Raw genomic sequence first — 14,454 nt, forward strand, 5'->3', positions numbered from 1 at the left:
GCCCCTTAATCCACCTGCAATTCCTATACTCTGTCCTTTCGACCCTGGCTTTCCAAACTCGACGACATTCTACGAGGGCTGCTCACATGCCACTGCCTCTGAACCGTTTTAACAATCTGTCTATACCCCTGAGAACATCCAGCTTTTCTGCTCTGTCCAGCTTTGTGGTTACTTTGTCCTGAAGACACATGGTATTGTGGGAAAATCAGGCAGAGCTGATTAAGATTCTGGCTCTCACAGCTTGGGAGGTGCATTGCCCTGGTGAGAAGATGAAAGGGTGGATGGAAGAGAGATGAAGGGTTTATATCTAATGGGCCCTACAGTGGTCAGATGAACCCCTAAGTGGAGGTTGGATGGTCGACCGGGTAGATGTGTGGATGGATGAAGGGCAGGCGGAGGCATAGATGGTTGGAAGATAAAGAAATGGATAATTAAGTGGAAGGGTAAGGGGCTGGATTGAGGGATGGAGAGAAGGAGGGAGAGAGGGGGAAAGGTAGATCGCAAGTGCAACTCGCCGCCCAGGCAGAATTACAAAATCCGGGAGGTGGACCAGGAGCCTGACCACCTGGGAATTCCGGAAGGGGCAGAAAGTGAGCCTGTGGATTCTTGTCTGCAGGAAATATTGCTCCTGATACCTTGAGGCTTGAAGTTTTTCAGTGACCCTGGGAAAAGGACGGAGGCTCCTATGGGACCAATTCCTTAGGAAGGACAGTCCTGATCAGCTCACCTAAGCACTTGGGCCGACTCTAAGTGCCAGGCAGTCAGAGGGCGTTCAATAACTATTCATTGGAAAGTGACGGATTGATCTTGGAGGCCTGCCATGGTCGGGAGGCATGGCCGGCTGGCTGGGAAGTGCACACAGGCATTTTGCTCATCAGGAGCATGGGCTCTCATATTCTGCAGCAGGAAAAACTGACCCTGCTGTGAGCAGCCCAGCCTCCAGTCTTCGTTCGTGCTGCCATGTTTGCACAGTGCCAGAACCCACCCCGTGGAGGGGCCCGGGGCATGTGTCTCCCTACAAGAACCAACGCCCATGGTGCAGGGGAGGTGGCCCTTCCTCTGAGCCATCTGGGTTCAGGATGTGAAGGACATCAGATTGGAGCTAGTCAACCCAAAGCAACTTGACTTATAAGTCTGTTCTGGGAGTCGACTTGCCCATGAATCCAGGAAGACCCTATAGATAAAGAACTTATCCCATGGAGCTGGGGGCGGGGTGGGGGGGGGCATCTAAGGACCATCATGGAGCTGGAGGGACATCTGAAAACCGTCCCTGTTCAGGAAGGACAAATCCCGCTAGGTCACAGACACACTCAGAGGCCACAGGAAGGTGTAAACATCTTCAGCTTGCCCGCTGAGTTTTCACCCCAGCCTCTGAGGTCTGTTCTAACTTGGACAGTTACAGAGAAGGGGCACTGCACCACCCCAGGGCACACTCTTCGCATAGACCAGGGGAGAAGGCAGCGGGCCTCGGCGGGCTTCGTGGCCAGATTCAGGCCTCGCGTTCCTGAGCAGTGTGTCCGTCTGAAAGACAAACTTCCTCACGTAACTCGGGGAGCCTTGTGTTGTTAATAAAACTGTCTCTTTACTTCTTCCCTCAGACTCCCTCCCCACGAGGGACTTGGGTGGGGGAAATAAGGAAAGTGGTGCACAGGGGAAGACAAATTCACTCTGCCTCATCTCTAAAGTGTTTAGCTAAGTGCCAGGCACATAATAAGTGCTCGATAAATAACCATTATTAGGGGAGGAAGAGATGGAGGAGATCAGACAGATCAGAATTTAATTCTGCCACGCAGATCTATTGTGCTTCTGCCCAAGGAAAAAGAGAGAAAGAGTATCTCAACTTTCCATCTCCCTCCGTCTCTGAGGCTGACTTTGTGGCAGTGTCCTCTCGTCTCCTTTTGCCTGCAGCCTGTTGAAAAAAAAAAAAAGAAAGAAAAAGAAAAAGCCAATCTGGCATGCTTGGCTGAGCCTCTACCTCGCCAGCCCACAGCCCCTCCGACTTTATGTTTAATTTCCCTGGGTCGAGAGGAAGCATTCTGATGATCCAAGTTAATTCAAAATGTAAATTTCATCTCCTATCGGCTAATGGCTCTGAGCTCCGCTTTACAAACCCGGCAGCAGCTGCCTCATGAGTCACCGGGGCCTCTGGCTCCCTGGTCCCTGCTCTTAATGGTGATGAAGCCCTCTGTGCCCACTGAGGCCAGACCGGAGTTCACCTCCGCGGGCAGGGTGTGCTGCCAACCAAGGGGACCGTGGCGTGGAAGGTTCAGGCCAACCCCAGGGGAGGCTCCAACCGGGTCAGACCGGTCTGTCCCCTGGGGCCATCTTGGGTGGCCAAGGTGCTTGTGCCCCTTCACCCGGGTCCGGGAGCCTCAGCCCCTGGCAGAGAACTTCACTGCGAGCCAGCGGCCTCCACTGGCGTCAGGTCTTCACCCAGACCCGAAAAGTAGCCTTGAACCCTGCAGGGGCTAGTGCTTGACTGGCAGCCAAGGCCTTCGGATGCTGGCTTCCCTGTGGCTGCTGTGGGCCTCGGGCTGCCCCTGGGCCCTGGAGAAGGTCCCTTTCATCTTCCCAGGAGATGTGGGGGCTTCTCTCGAAGCCAGCTGAGTACCCCATTGCCTGAGTTTGCCCGTGTCCTTGAAGACCAAACCAGCCGCAGGTTGGGAGTCTATCTCTCCCCTCCATGGCCTGCAGGGAGCCAGGCTTTGGGCCGAGATGGAGGGCCAAGGGGAGCTGGGGATGTGCCGGTGAGTATGAGAGTTCCGTCCCACACCGCCCTTCCCTGGGACATGGCGTTGGCAGAATTGAGCGGTATACGAGGGGCAGATGGTGTCATCAAGTGGGACGACCAGGGAGTGGGGGTGTTCCTGGGGCAGGATTGCAGACATGCTGAGGAGACGCAGGTGAGCTGTTTGCAGGTGGAACATGTTCTTCCCGTCCCTGAAGGAAGCTGGCCTTCTCCACCTTGTCCTTCTCCCCGCACCTGGACCTGGGCTCACTAAACCCCAATTCTAAGGGTCTCACCGAAGGGCCACGTGGCTCCAACATCCTGGCAGTTGGAGGTGGAAAGACTGTCGGGGGGGAAGGCGGGGCACTCTGACACCGCTGGGGAAACTGAAGCTCCTCTCTGAGGAAGAGCCTGTCCCCAGACCGTGCCAGGATTCTAGTGGTTGCGGGGGATACTAGTTTCATAACCCAGATCCCATTCCGCAGGCTTCTGCTACAGGGGAAGGCGGAAGGAAAGTAGACCCTCTTGCATGGCTGGAACCCTTGGTGCTCAGAGCACCTGTGTCTAGGCCCTCCCTTATGTGGTGACATGAGCCGAACCCTCCCTGCCATTGCCAAGCCAGTTGGTGTGAGCTTCCTGACCCGCTGTCAGAGCTGGGATGCTCTCTGGTCTCCTGACTCTGGGGTTCTCCCTGCTGGGGACCAGGTTGGGATTATAGCACTGGACTCAACGCCCATGCAAGCCAGCCGGGAATCCGAGGCTCCTGGTGGTCCCAGGGCTGCCACTTGCTGGATTCATGACTTTTGCAGGTTTCTGTCCTCTCCGGGGCCCTGTTTCTCCTAGAAGTTGGTGAGATGATTTTTACGGTGCTCATAACAACTGGGAGAGGTTCACGGGCCTGGCATTAGATGACATTGAACCCTACAATAAGAAAATCTGTCCTTTTTCCATTTTCTCCAAATCCTTCTGGTTGTCTCCGGGAGTGAATTTCAGTGGGTTGCCCCTGCCCCACCACCTCCTTCTCCGTTCGCGTCACCTTTCTGACAAGATGAGCGCAGGCCTCCAACTCAGAGCCTTTGACACACTATAGGTTTCGAATGCCAGTTAAGAGACACTTTTGTTTTTGTTGAATTTATTCTCTTTTTAAACCATGGTATGAGCTATAACTCATGTTCCGTAAAATTCATCAGCTTAAAATGCATCATTCAGTGGTTTTTAACATATTCACAGGATTGTGCAACCTTCACGACCCAGTCTGATTTGAGAACGTTTTCAGCACCCCGAAGAGAAACCCCATCCCCGTTAGCAATCACTCCTTGCTCCTCGTGACTCTCCCAACCTGACCCCTGGCAACCACAAATCTAATTTCTGTCCCTGTGGACTTGCCCTTTCTGGACATTTACTATGAGGGGAATTACACAACGGACATGTCTTTTGGGGCTAGCTTCTTTCCCCTAGTGTCGTGTTGATCTGGTCACTCTAGCAAGGAATGCCTGTTTTTTAATTAATGGCTAGGATGCAATGTATTCTTCTAAAACAAACTTCTTTCGATTTTCCCAATTAAGGGAATTGATCATTTGCTCAAGATACCAGTTATCCACGGGAGGTGGGCTGTTCCCTAGAACTTTCGGGAAAACACAGTGCAAATCCTGTCCGAGGGCCTGGGGGGTACCTTTGCTGTTGGTTCTCTGATTTGGGGAACTTTTCCTCCCCCCTCCCCTCTCCCACAGCCACCAAGCCGCTTCCTCCATCCTCCCTGACGGTTCTCAGAACCCCCCTGCACAAAGGAATTTGGGGGGTGGGCGTGCACTGAGCAAAGTCTTTGCAAACAAATACTCAGTCCCCTCTATTCAACAAACTCAGAAGGACAGCTGTGGTCTCAGCTTTTCTCCAGTCGTTTTGTCCAGAAGCAGCATCTACAACGAGTTTAATTATGCAATTAAAGTCATTTTCCTGGGCTGAACAAATATTTACAGCATATTTTGCTACAAATTGCTTCGCCTGGAGAAAGGTTCTGCCGAGCGGGCTGGCGCGCCTGGCGTACATTCACACATTTACATAGCCCATTACCAGGGGGCCACACGGCGCCGAGCAGGTGGCAGACAAGCGAGCCCCCAGGAACAAGCATCAGTGCAGAAACGGTGACAGGTGTCAGCAAAGCAAATGTGTTCCTGGCCCTGCCATGGTACTGCCGTGGACCGATGACGTCCATTGTTTCTCTGCGGCAGCCCCAAATCCCGGCTCTGCGGCATCAGAGAACACCTCTGAGCTCTGTCCCACTGCTGGGGGGGCGGGTGGGGGCAGATGGCAGAGAGAACATCGTGCGTGGAACAGCTCTGTAAAAATCGGAGCCACGTCCATCACGCAGTGGTCCCGGGAGGTGGTCCTGACAAGAACCTGTGTGTGGAACCTCTCCCAAGGGCCCCCGCTGCGTTCAGTTTCTTACCCAAGCGGGGGCAGGAAAACCCCCCAAGGCAAACCTTCAGAAAAGCAGAAAAAAGTCACTTTATTTTACTTCCTCTGGACTTTTCTCCATCTCAAGCCCCCATTTCACCCCAAGGAGGAAATTTCATCGTAGTTCATTGGGGTGATGTCAGCTGACTCAGGGTCTTCTCAGCTTGGGGGGGGGTCCTCCCCCTGCCCAGCTCCCCGGTCTGCTGCAAAGGTCTGGGTGGAGGCTCATGCAGTATGACGGGGTCGGCACTGGGGGACGACAGATGCCACTGGTGGCGACAAGGACTGCCAGGGATAATCCAGACCCAGGCTTCGGAGCCCCTCGGCTGAGAAGGTCTGGGTGTCCCACCATCCCAGGATGCATGAGCGGGGGGCAGTTAGGGAACCAGTGGGGTGAGTTCAGCTTCTCACCTCCAGCGCGACCATCTTGAATCTCAGCCCTGAGGGGAGAGGGCTGGTCCTGTTCCCACCTTGGCCTAGGTAGCAGCTGCTTGGGTCCATGTGTGCCCCCCTAGCCTGCCCCCAGCGACCCTGTGTCCTTCCCAGGGACAGCCCCTCAGAGCCACTCGGGAGCCCAGGGCTGCTCAGCCCTGGGCTAGCTGCCGTGAGGGACAGCGAGCACCCCGTCCCCGGTGTAGCGTGAGCTCAGTCCACAGTGAAGACCTAGAGCAGAGCAAGTACGTGTCTGCTGAGTGTCAGGCCCCTTCCTCACGTCATCCCACTTGACCTCCCCAGCCCCCTGAGAAGGTACGGTCATGGTGCCCATTTTACAGTTGGGGAAATGAGGCTTGGAGTTTTGTGCAATCACCGGAGAGTACGCTGGTGACTCACACCCGGACCCTCCGGCCCCCGGAGTCCACGCTGAGCTGGGCTGTTTTGTTTTATCCTCGTCAGACCCCAGCAGGGGTGTTACTGCCCTATGACACAGATAAATGTCACTTTGGGTGACACCACTGGCCAGAGGTCGAACTGGGATGTGTCCAAGGTCGCCAGTGTTTACTGCCCCCTGGGAAAAGCAGGAGGGCAGGGGCAGGTGGGGGGATGCAGGCCCTTTCCCATAGATGATGGAACCTGGTGCCTTGTTTACTGCAATTGCTGACCGTGGTGGCCAAGGTCGTGGTCGTGTGCCCTCTGCAGCGGAGCAGGTCAAGGGAGCCTCCAGGGCCCGTGCCCGGTGGTCTTAAAGCTCTAGAAGGAGCATGCTGTGTGGCACCCAGAGGGGCGAGTGGGCAGCCTGGGGGCTCTGGGCGAGGATGCGCCTGAGGAGAGAGGGCAAGAGCCGAACGTTTGTAAGCCCCAAACGTGCCCCTGGCAGGCCCCACCCCGCCCACCTGCCCCGCTGCCCCTGGCTGCCTCGAGCGAGCTTAAAGGCAGGTCTGTTGTCCCTTTTCAATGTCTGCTGTGTACCTACTGTGTTCCGGGCTTTAACCCAGTCTCCAGCACAGCTCCGGGAACCCACGGGGGCCAGAGGGCAGCACCCACGCTGGATTCCAGTGGAAGGTATCAGCCCAAGTGGGTCTGGGCTCGTGTGTGCTGGGGCGGGGCAGACCAGGAATCCACACCTGCAAACCACCTGGGCTTTGTCTGTCTTTCTGCCTTGCAGGGCCTGGGGCATCACGCAGTAACATGGGCGAACCAGGTCATCGCATCCTTCGTTATTGCAGTCAGAAGTCCCAGCACAGAGACCAGGTCCTGCAGGTGGGTGGAACACAGTTGGCACCATTTGGGGAAAGTGAGTCAAGGGCCAAAGGCAAGGGTTGAGTCCTTGCGGCTCCTTGAACACTTTTGTTCTGTTTAAGGCACTTCCTCTGGGCTGCTCCCCGGACTCCCAGGGCCTGGTGGCAACATGGTCACATGCCAGTGCGCTGGGCACGTGGGTGATGCCGCACAGGGGTGTAACAACTTCCGAGATGGTCAGCTTTGCCACGAGGATCAGAAGCCTGCTGAAGGCCAAGAACAGGGCATCCTAACAATGGCCCCCAAACTCTACCTGGAAGCCCCTCGCGGGGGGTGGGGGTGGGGGAACCCTCGGAGCCCAGCAGTGGGCAGAGAAAGAGAAGCCCGGTACCCTGGGGTGGACGCTCCCCTGTTTTGTCTCCCTCAGACGTTCGGTTTCTGAGTCAGAGCACATGCCAAGCAAGGGTTCTGCCGCGAAAAGAAAAAGAGGTTTGAAAGCCACCGATTTAAATTAATACAGCAGATAACATTTAATTGCACTAAACGGTTTTTTTCCCCATCAGCTGTTCTGGCATTAGAACATGACACTTTGTCGGGAGAGCTGGGTCAGCGCTCGGCTCTTTGAAAGAAAAGAACGCTCTGGTTGCCGTTTCCCAGCTCCGAGGGATGCTCCTGGCCTCAGTTTCCCCATCTATGAGATTGAGATGATCTCGGCTTCACCTTCCACGCGGAGCAAGGCACCAAGGAGTTTGGGGCAACAAGCGAGTTTGCAGGCGGCAGAAGCAAGGAAAGCCAAGATGCCGGGGTGCGGTGATTAATCTGAGAACACGCGGCTTGCTGGAAGGGTGAGGGGTCAAGCCGCTCTCAGCGCCTGTGCCCGGACAGGGAGACAGCAGGTCGAGGGCACAATGTTTATCTGCCAAATGCATGCGCCAAACCCAGCTTCGGGGTCATTTGCATTCTTCCTGACCCCCCAACAAACCTGTAAGCCCAGGGACCAGGTGAGGGCTTGAGGCCAAACCACACCCCCTGTTTTTCTCAGGGCCACCCACTGTTGGCACGCTGCTCCGTATACAGAAGGCGCACCATGAATGCTCGCACCATGGAACTCATTTGGCTTTCTCTCTACTCTCCTCCCTTGTGGATGACAGTTGAGAAAAGCGTTGGTCAAAGAGAGTTTACTGACAAAAGCCTGGGAAATTGGCCTCAATTTCCTCAATGTGGGAGGCTGAGCCCCCAGACCCAAACTTTGTCAAAAAGCACATTTTAAATTCTCCCACTTGGTGATGCAAGACCTACCATTTAATGACACTAACTAGTGGCTTCTAGACACTAACTGGTGGTTAATTCAGAAAATCCAAACTGTGGTGCCACGGTACCCTGGGGTGACATTCTCTCTGCTCCCACTTCCCATCTGGCTCCTTTCTGTTCCTCCACCGGCCCCCCACCCCCAGCTCACTCCCTCCTTACGGATGATCCTGATGCCCCCAGCTCCTTTGGAGGGGGTTCTGACCACATGATGTTTCATCAGAGAGTTCCTCGCTTCTTGGTGGCCCAGATAAGAAAAACCAAGCAAACGAATCCATCTTTTCTACAAAAGTTTATTTTGTAATTTTTCCAAGAAGAGTTAGGGAAAAAAATTGGAATTACGTCAAGGTAAGTAACAAGGGTGTATAAAAATAATTTAAACACACATATTAATAATAAAGCAACATTTCTTTCTAGCAACAACTAGTAGAGAATCTTGCCCAAGATTTTTCCAAAGGTATTATATACATCTTAGACAAGAAATACAGACACACACGCGCGTGCACACTCACGTACCCATCTACACAGCTCAAGTATTTTATCGGTGCATTCCAGCTAACTGATAGAGCTACAGTGATAAAAACAAAAAAACAAAAAACAAAATACAAAAAACAGGAAAGCCTAATGCACAGTGTCCTCGGGGTTGAACAAATGTGCACTGGAGAGTGATTTTTGGAGACATGCTAAGATTTCCCTCCCTGATCTCACAGTTACTAGCCTGTACTCTGTGGTCTTATCTGAAACCTGAATCTGCTCATCAGTGTGGTCATTGCGGTAGGATGGGTGGTGTTGGTTCAGGACGTCCCACCCGCTCTTGCTCCCGGCACCTCTCATGGACTGGAGAGGGGGTGATTTCACAGGTGAAGCCCTTGGGTCTGATTACATCTGGCTGATCCTTTGCTTCAGGGCAAGGACCTCTCTCTCGATTTCACAGGGGAGATCGGTGTTAACCTGCTCCTCTAGGTACTTCTGGATGTCTTCCACCTCCTTCTCCCAGAACTCCTTGGAGAGGTGGAAGAGCTCCTTCGTGTTGATGTCCCCCAGGCCTGTCAGGTTCAGGGCCCCTTCCTCGGGGACGTAGCCGATGGGCGTGAGCTTGGCACTGGCTTCCCCACTGATGCGGTTGAACATCCACTCTAGCACCCTGGAGTTCTCACCAAAGCCTGGCCAGAGGAATTTGCCTTCCTTGTCTTTCCGGAACCAGTTGACATGGAAGATCTTGGGCAGCTTGGCTGCTGGGCGCTGGGCCATGCTGAGCCAGTGGGCCAGGTATTTGCCAAAGTTGTAGCCAAAGAAGGGCCGCATGGCAAAGGGGTCGTGCATGATGACCTTGCCTATTAACAGAGAGGGGGGTGGTGCTGGTAAATGCTCTCATAGGGCAATATCGGTACCATTTATTGTTGACATAGGCATGCTTGGCTTTGTCTCTCCCGCACTACACGTACGGACTAGCAGAGACAGACAGACAGAGAGCAGGCCAGTCACTCTCTGTGGTCGTAGATTTTTCCCTTTAATTTACCTTGGTGTTCTGCAGCCGCTGTGGCCTCTGATCGCATGGCCGCCCCCACAAAAACTCCGTGTTGCCAACTGAGAGCTTCATAGACCAGGGGAACACCTGTAGCGGGAGAAAAGGATTGTCCTTTAAAGGCTTTGACACAGACCCTTTGGCTGGCGATGACATCTCACAGACATCTCACAGGAAAGATACGGCCGAACGGTATCTTTCTAACTGAGCTAATTCTGTCCCCCACCAAAGCGAAAGTGCGCAAATACACCACCGAGGCTGCGCAACAGAAAGTTAAACTGGATAGAGCTCCATTAGGTCAAGGATCCAGAAAGGCTATCAGTGCCTTGCCAATTATCCTGGCTTTTTGGAGGCTGGAGATCTTTGGCACCCTCTGCCAAGGTCATGAGGAAGGAGAGATTCCATGGATGTCCCCTGGAAGCGAACACACCCACATTCCCAGGCTGAACGAAGGAGAGCCTCACCAGCAGGTCGGCGGCCCCCAAAGATGATGCCCTCAATGGGCACCCCTTCCGGAGACTCCCAGGCGGGGTCGATGATGGGGCACTGGCTGGCAGGCGTGCAGAAGCGTGAGTTGGGATGGGCACAAGGTTCCCCTATAACAGCAAGAGAGGAGAGGCCCCTTAGGGTCTTGTCCAGACAAGTAGTGCTTGTAGGCTAAGCCCCAGGGCCTCCAGAAGGGGCTCACCATCCCGGGGGGTCCACTCCTTATTCTTCCACGAAGTGATCCTGATGCCCGGGGCTAGCGCCTGGTCGATACCTTCCCAGTAAATGCCCCCATCACTGGTCTCGGCCACATTGGTGAAGATGGTATTCTTCTGGATGGTCTTGATGGCGTTGGGGTTGGTCTTCACAGAGGTTCCGGGAGCCACACCAAAAAAGCCATTTTCTGGGTTGATAGCCCTTAAGTTACCTGCAAAGTTTTAAACCAAAGAAGTAGAAGTCAATGCCAAACAAAGCCCAACATATATTCTCAGCTCCGGCCAGGCTAATTTTTGTGAGAAATTCTCAAGTCTTTTTTTCTCCCCCTCCTCCCCAGACGAGATTTCTCTTTTCTCATCCGAGCATTATTTTCTACTTTGACACTTTTACAACCCTTTCTTCCTCGTCCCATTTCTACCAGTACTATTTTAACAAATTGATTGTGTCAACAAGTAGCAACATACGGCTCGATTTCAATCCAGAGTCTATATTAAATTAAAGAATGCTTACAGAATACATATTCCTAAGGCTTTGCAAGATGTGAAATAACGAACTTAAAAATCCAAACATTGGATTTGGCAGGATTTGGCATGCCTTAAAAGCCAAAAGTTTGCTTAGGTCCAATTATTATTGTCAACAGTTGGGCCTAAAAGAGTCACCTTGTTGGTCAAACTTCATCCAGGCGATGTCATCACCCACACACTCTATTTTCCACCCAGGGAGGCTGGGGTTCATCATGGCCAGGTTGGTCTTGCCACAGGCACTGGGAAAGGCTGCTGCGAAGTACTTCTTCTGGCCCTTGGGGTTGGTTATGCCCAGGATCTGTTGGGGACAAGATTCCTCCTTAATCTCTTCCTTCCTATCCCTCCTGGTGGTCAGTGGCTCAGTCTGGGAGACTGCCCAGAAGCCCCCCAAAAAGAGGTTCCCGAGAGCTATGTCTTCAGGTATCAAAATGAACTCTTCAAATAATCAAGTCTAAAGGCGCTCCATTGGTCCCATTGCATTTGAAGTGCTTCAAAAGAAGCATTAATAATCATTGGTGGGATGTCTAAATCTGTCCTCCTCGGGGTGGGTCAGGTCTTGCCAAATGGGAGATGCACTTCCGTACACACTCAGACCTCCATGCCCGCACCTCCGAGTCCACACCTTGTGCCTGCAGAACTTCCCACATCTTACCAGCATGTGTTCTGCCAGCCAACCCTCTTCCTTAGCCAGCCGGCTGGCCATCCTGAGGGCAAAGCACTTCTTCCCAAGGAGCGAGTTCCCGCCGTACCCACTCCCAAAGGAGATGATTTCCCTGCGGTCGGGCAGGTGCGCAATGAGTGTCAGCTCTGGGTTACACGGCCAGTTGTTCACCAAAGGCTCTGCACAGGAGGACACATCGCGTGTGAGCATGCCACATCCCCACCTGGGGATCCCCAGAGCAACGGCCCGGGGTTTAAGGCTAAGCTCATTTGTTGCTTGAGCTTCCAATTCTGAAATAATACGCTTACTTTTTAAAGGTAAAGGGCATCCCACAGAATGGAGGCACTTGACGAATTCCCCATCCTCCAGCGCTTCCAGGACAGCTGTGCCCATCCGCGTCATGATGCGCATGCTGGTCACCACGTAGGGTGAATCCGTCAGCTCGATGCCGATCTTCGACAGCGGTGAGCCCAGGGGCCCCATGCTGAATGGGATCACGTACATGGTGCGACCTGTGGGGGCCAGTCGATGGGAACTGATGAGAAATGACCCCACAACCACAGAGGCAGGTTAGCCTAGTCTCATGGTCCCCACTAACAGCATCACACCCTTGCTACCAGCACCCCCCCCACCCGATTTTGAAGACTCCCCTGGAAACTGAAAGGAATGCCAAAATGAAAGTTTTCATAAACATGCAACGGGTTTCTGCCAAGCTATCCTAAATCCCAGTAGTGAGCCAGACATTTTCAATACACTGCCAGTTTCATACATGAATTTAAAGCTATCTGAGGTCACAGGAGTGTTCATGGCTGTCGTAATTACCCTTAGGACGACATGATAATGTTTGCCTTTGCTTTATTTGATTTTTTCCAGTCAAACAAACATCTCACTCACCTTTCATGCACCCTGGAAATCGGGCTTTGAACGCTTTCTCAAAGTCCTCCTCTGACATCCAGCGACCTAGTTGGCTGAGGCCAGTTTTGGGGATGGGCATGGTATCTCTTTGCTCTTGGGTAATGATGACTGTCTTGCTTTCAATTCTGGCCACATCCCTGGGGTCAGTGAGAGCCAACCAGCTGCAAACATGAAAAACAGACAGGTTAGGAATGGAGAGGGAAGTGCTGCCATCTCGCCTTGCATCTCTGCCCCGGATTCCCTTCAGCCAAGCGTCCTGTCGGAATGGGCCAGTCCCATTCATTACTGTGCTCTTCCCACACCTAGCAGAGGCCGGGCACACTGGCGATGTTCCATAATTGTGGACAACCACACCAGCTGGGGCGTCTTCAAGGAGACATTTGCTAGACTACGAGCTTGTCTTTTAGGAGAGAGCAGGTCTGACTGTCATTTCTATCAGGGATTTAGTTTGCAAAAAGTGTTTGTATGTACCATCTCATTGCAGACTTGAGCCACTCGATGAATGTCATTACACTGAAGTCTGTATGGTTCCACCATTTCATTAAGTTTTTCAAGAGTCGACAACCCACCCCACCCCCCACCCGGTGTTCGTCCACCTCTTGCAGGAGCAGCCCCGCGGTGGCAGAAGGGAGGGTGTGAAGGCAGAGGCTGGGGGCCTGCTTACCAGTTGTTGAGCTTCTGCAGCCTCTTGATCATGCCCTCTCCTTCCATTTGGTCCAGCAGCTGCTGGTTCTCCCGCTCGGAGCCATCACAGATGTGGATATGCTCAGGCTGGCACAGCCTGACGTTGCTCTCCACGAATGCTCTTACCGCCTGGGGCAGGCTGTCTAGGGTGCCCTGGATGACTTTGGCTGAGAAGTTGAGGCCGTTTTGGAGCTGAGGAGGCATCTCTGCAGGGTCGTGCTAAGGACCACGGATGCCAAAATTCCCTGAAAGAGAAAACACAGCTTCTTGAACAAAGTAACCGACGCCCTCAAAGAAACTTAACATACTTGGTTGGGCGGCACCTCACAAGACAGTCAGGGCTCTTAAGGAGAAAAGGAAACGAGTTTGTGTTGTCTCTAGAAATGTCAGTTAGAAATCTCTACCTACCTTTCTTCTTTTTGGATGATCTCGATGAGAGATCCAAGGGTTTCTTTCGAGGTTCTTCCTGCTGGTGGACGTGCGTTCCCAGTGGGAAGTCCGCGTTTGCTGTTTGGTGGCAGAAGCTCCTGGCCTTAAATCCCATGGAGGACAAAGGCCCCACCCCTCGGCTACCCCCAGGGAGGCTCGTCTCTGATGTCAGGGGCAGGACTTTGGATCAGAGCCACTGTCCGTCATGCTTCTGGACTGGCTCACCACAATAAGCCCCAGGGAGATAATCATTGAACAGATAGTTGTTAATGAGTGCTGGGAGGCCTTTGTCCCCAGACCAGCCACAGCAAGTTCTTACACAACTTGTGATTGACTAAACTTTGACCCAGTTCACTGCTGATGTCAAACACTCTGCCCTCCCACCCACAGGCAGGTGGGACCCCCGCAAGGCTGGTGGGGGCACCTCCTGGACAGCAAAGGTTGTTGGCAGCACATTTTGTGTCCTGCTGGCTGCTAGGTGGCAGAACACCGTCATGGCGAGGCGTCACCGCGCAGTCAAGGCCTAGGGGAAGGATGTGCCCAAATGTCAGTGAATACATGGCTCATTGGCAAAAGTCAGACCTCACCGGGGGTTAATAATCTTACTGAGCGTCCCCTGTGTGCCCCCCACCCCAAATATAAACTCTGCGAGGGCAGGAATCTCTGCCTATTTTGTTAATTTTTGTATGTACAGTTCCCAGCATATAGTAGGCACCAAACGAGTGAATGCCAAGCATCGTTATAGATGCTTTGCATCAACTGACGCACTGCCACCTTCTGAGCCGGAGCCTATGAACAGACAAAGAAACTGAGGCATAGGGAGGCCAAGTGGCTACTCCCGGCTCCT

The 14,454-nt window shown here is 53.2% G+C and overlaps 1 protein-coding gene across 1 annotated transcript; it reads right to left on the reverse strand.

The window, feature by feature from the left end:
- Positions 1-8,444: 8,444 nt before the first annotated feature.
- Positions 8,445-13,742, reverse strand: PCK1 (phosphoenolpyruvate carboxykinase 1). Its single transcript, XM_025853314.2, has 10 exons — positions 13,587-13,742; positions 13,159-13,423; positions 12,474-12,655; positions 11,888-12,091; positions 11,571-11,758; positions 11,054-11,216; positions 10,381-10,605; positions 10,157-10,288; positions 9,687-9,782; positions 8,445-9,501 (listed from the first exon to the last, which is right to left on the reverse strand). The coding sequence occupies exons 2-10, from the start codon at positions 13,380-13,382 to the stop codon at positions 9,047-9,049; spliced, it is 1,869 nt and encodes a 622-aa protein (XP_025709099.1). The 5' UTR covers positions 13,383-13,423; positions 13,587-13,742; the 3' UTR covers positions 8,445-9,046.
- Between the last annotated feature and the right edge of the window lie 712 nt (positions 13,743-14,454).

Source organism: Callorhinus ursinus, unplaced genomic scaffold (genome assembly GCF_003265705.2).
Source record: "Callorhinus ursinus isolate GAN/ISIS: 27379988/994484 unplaced genomic scaffold, GSC_fseal_2.0 scaffold53, whole genome shotgun sequence".
NCBI lineage: Eukaryota > Metazoa > Chordata > Mammalia > Carnivora > Otariidae > Callorhinus > Callorhinus ursinus.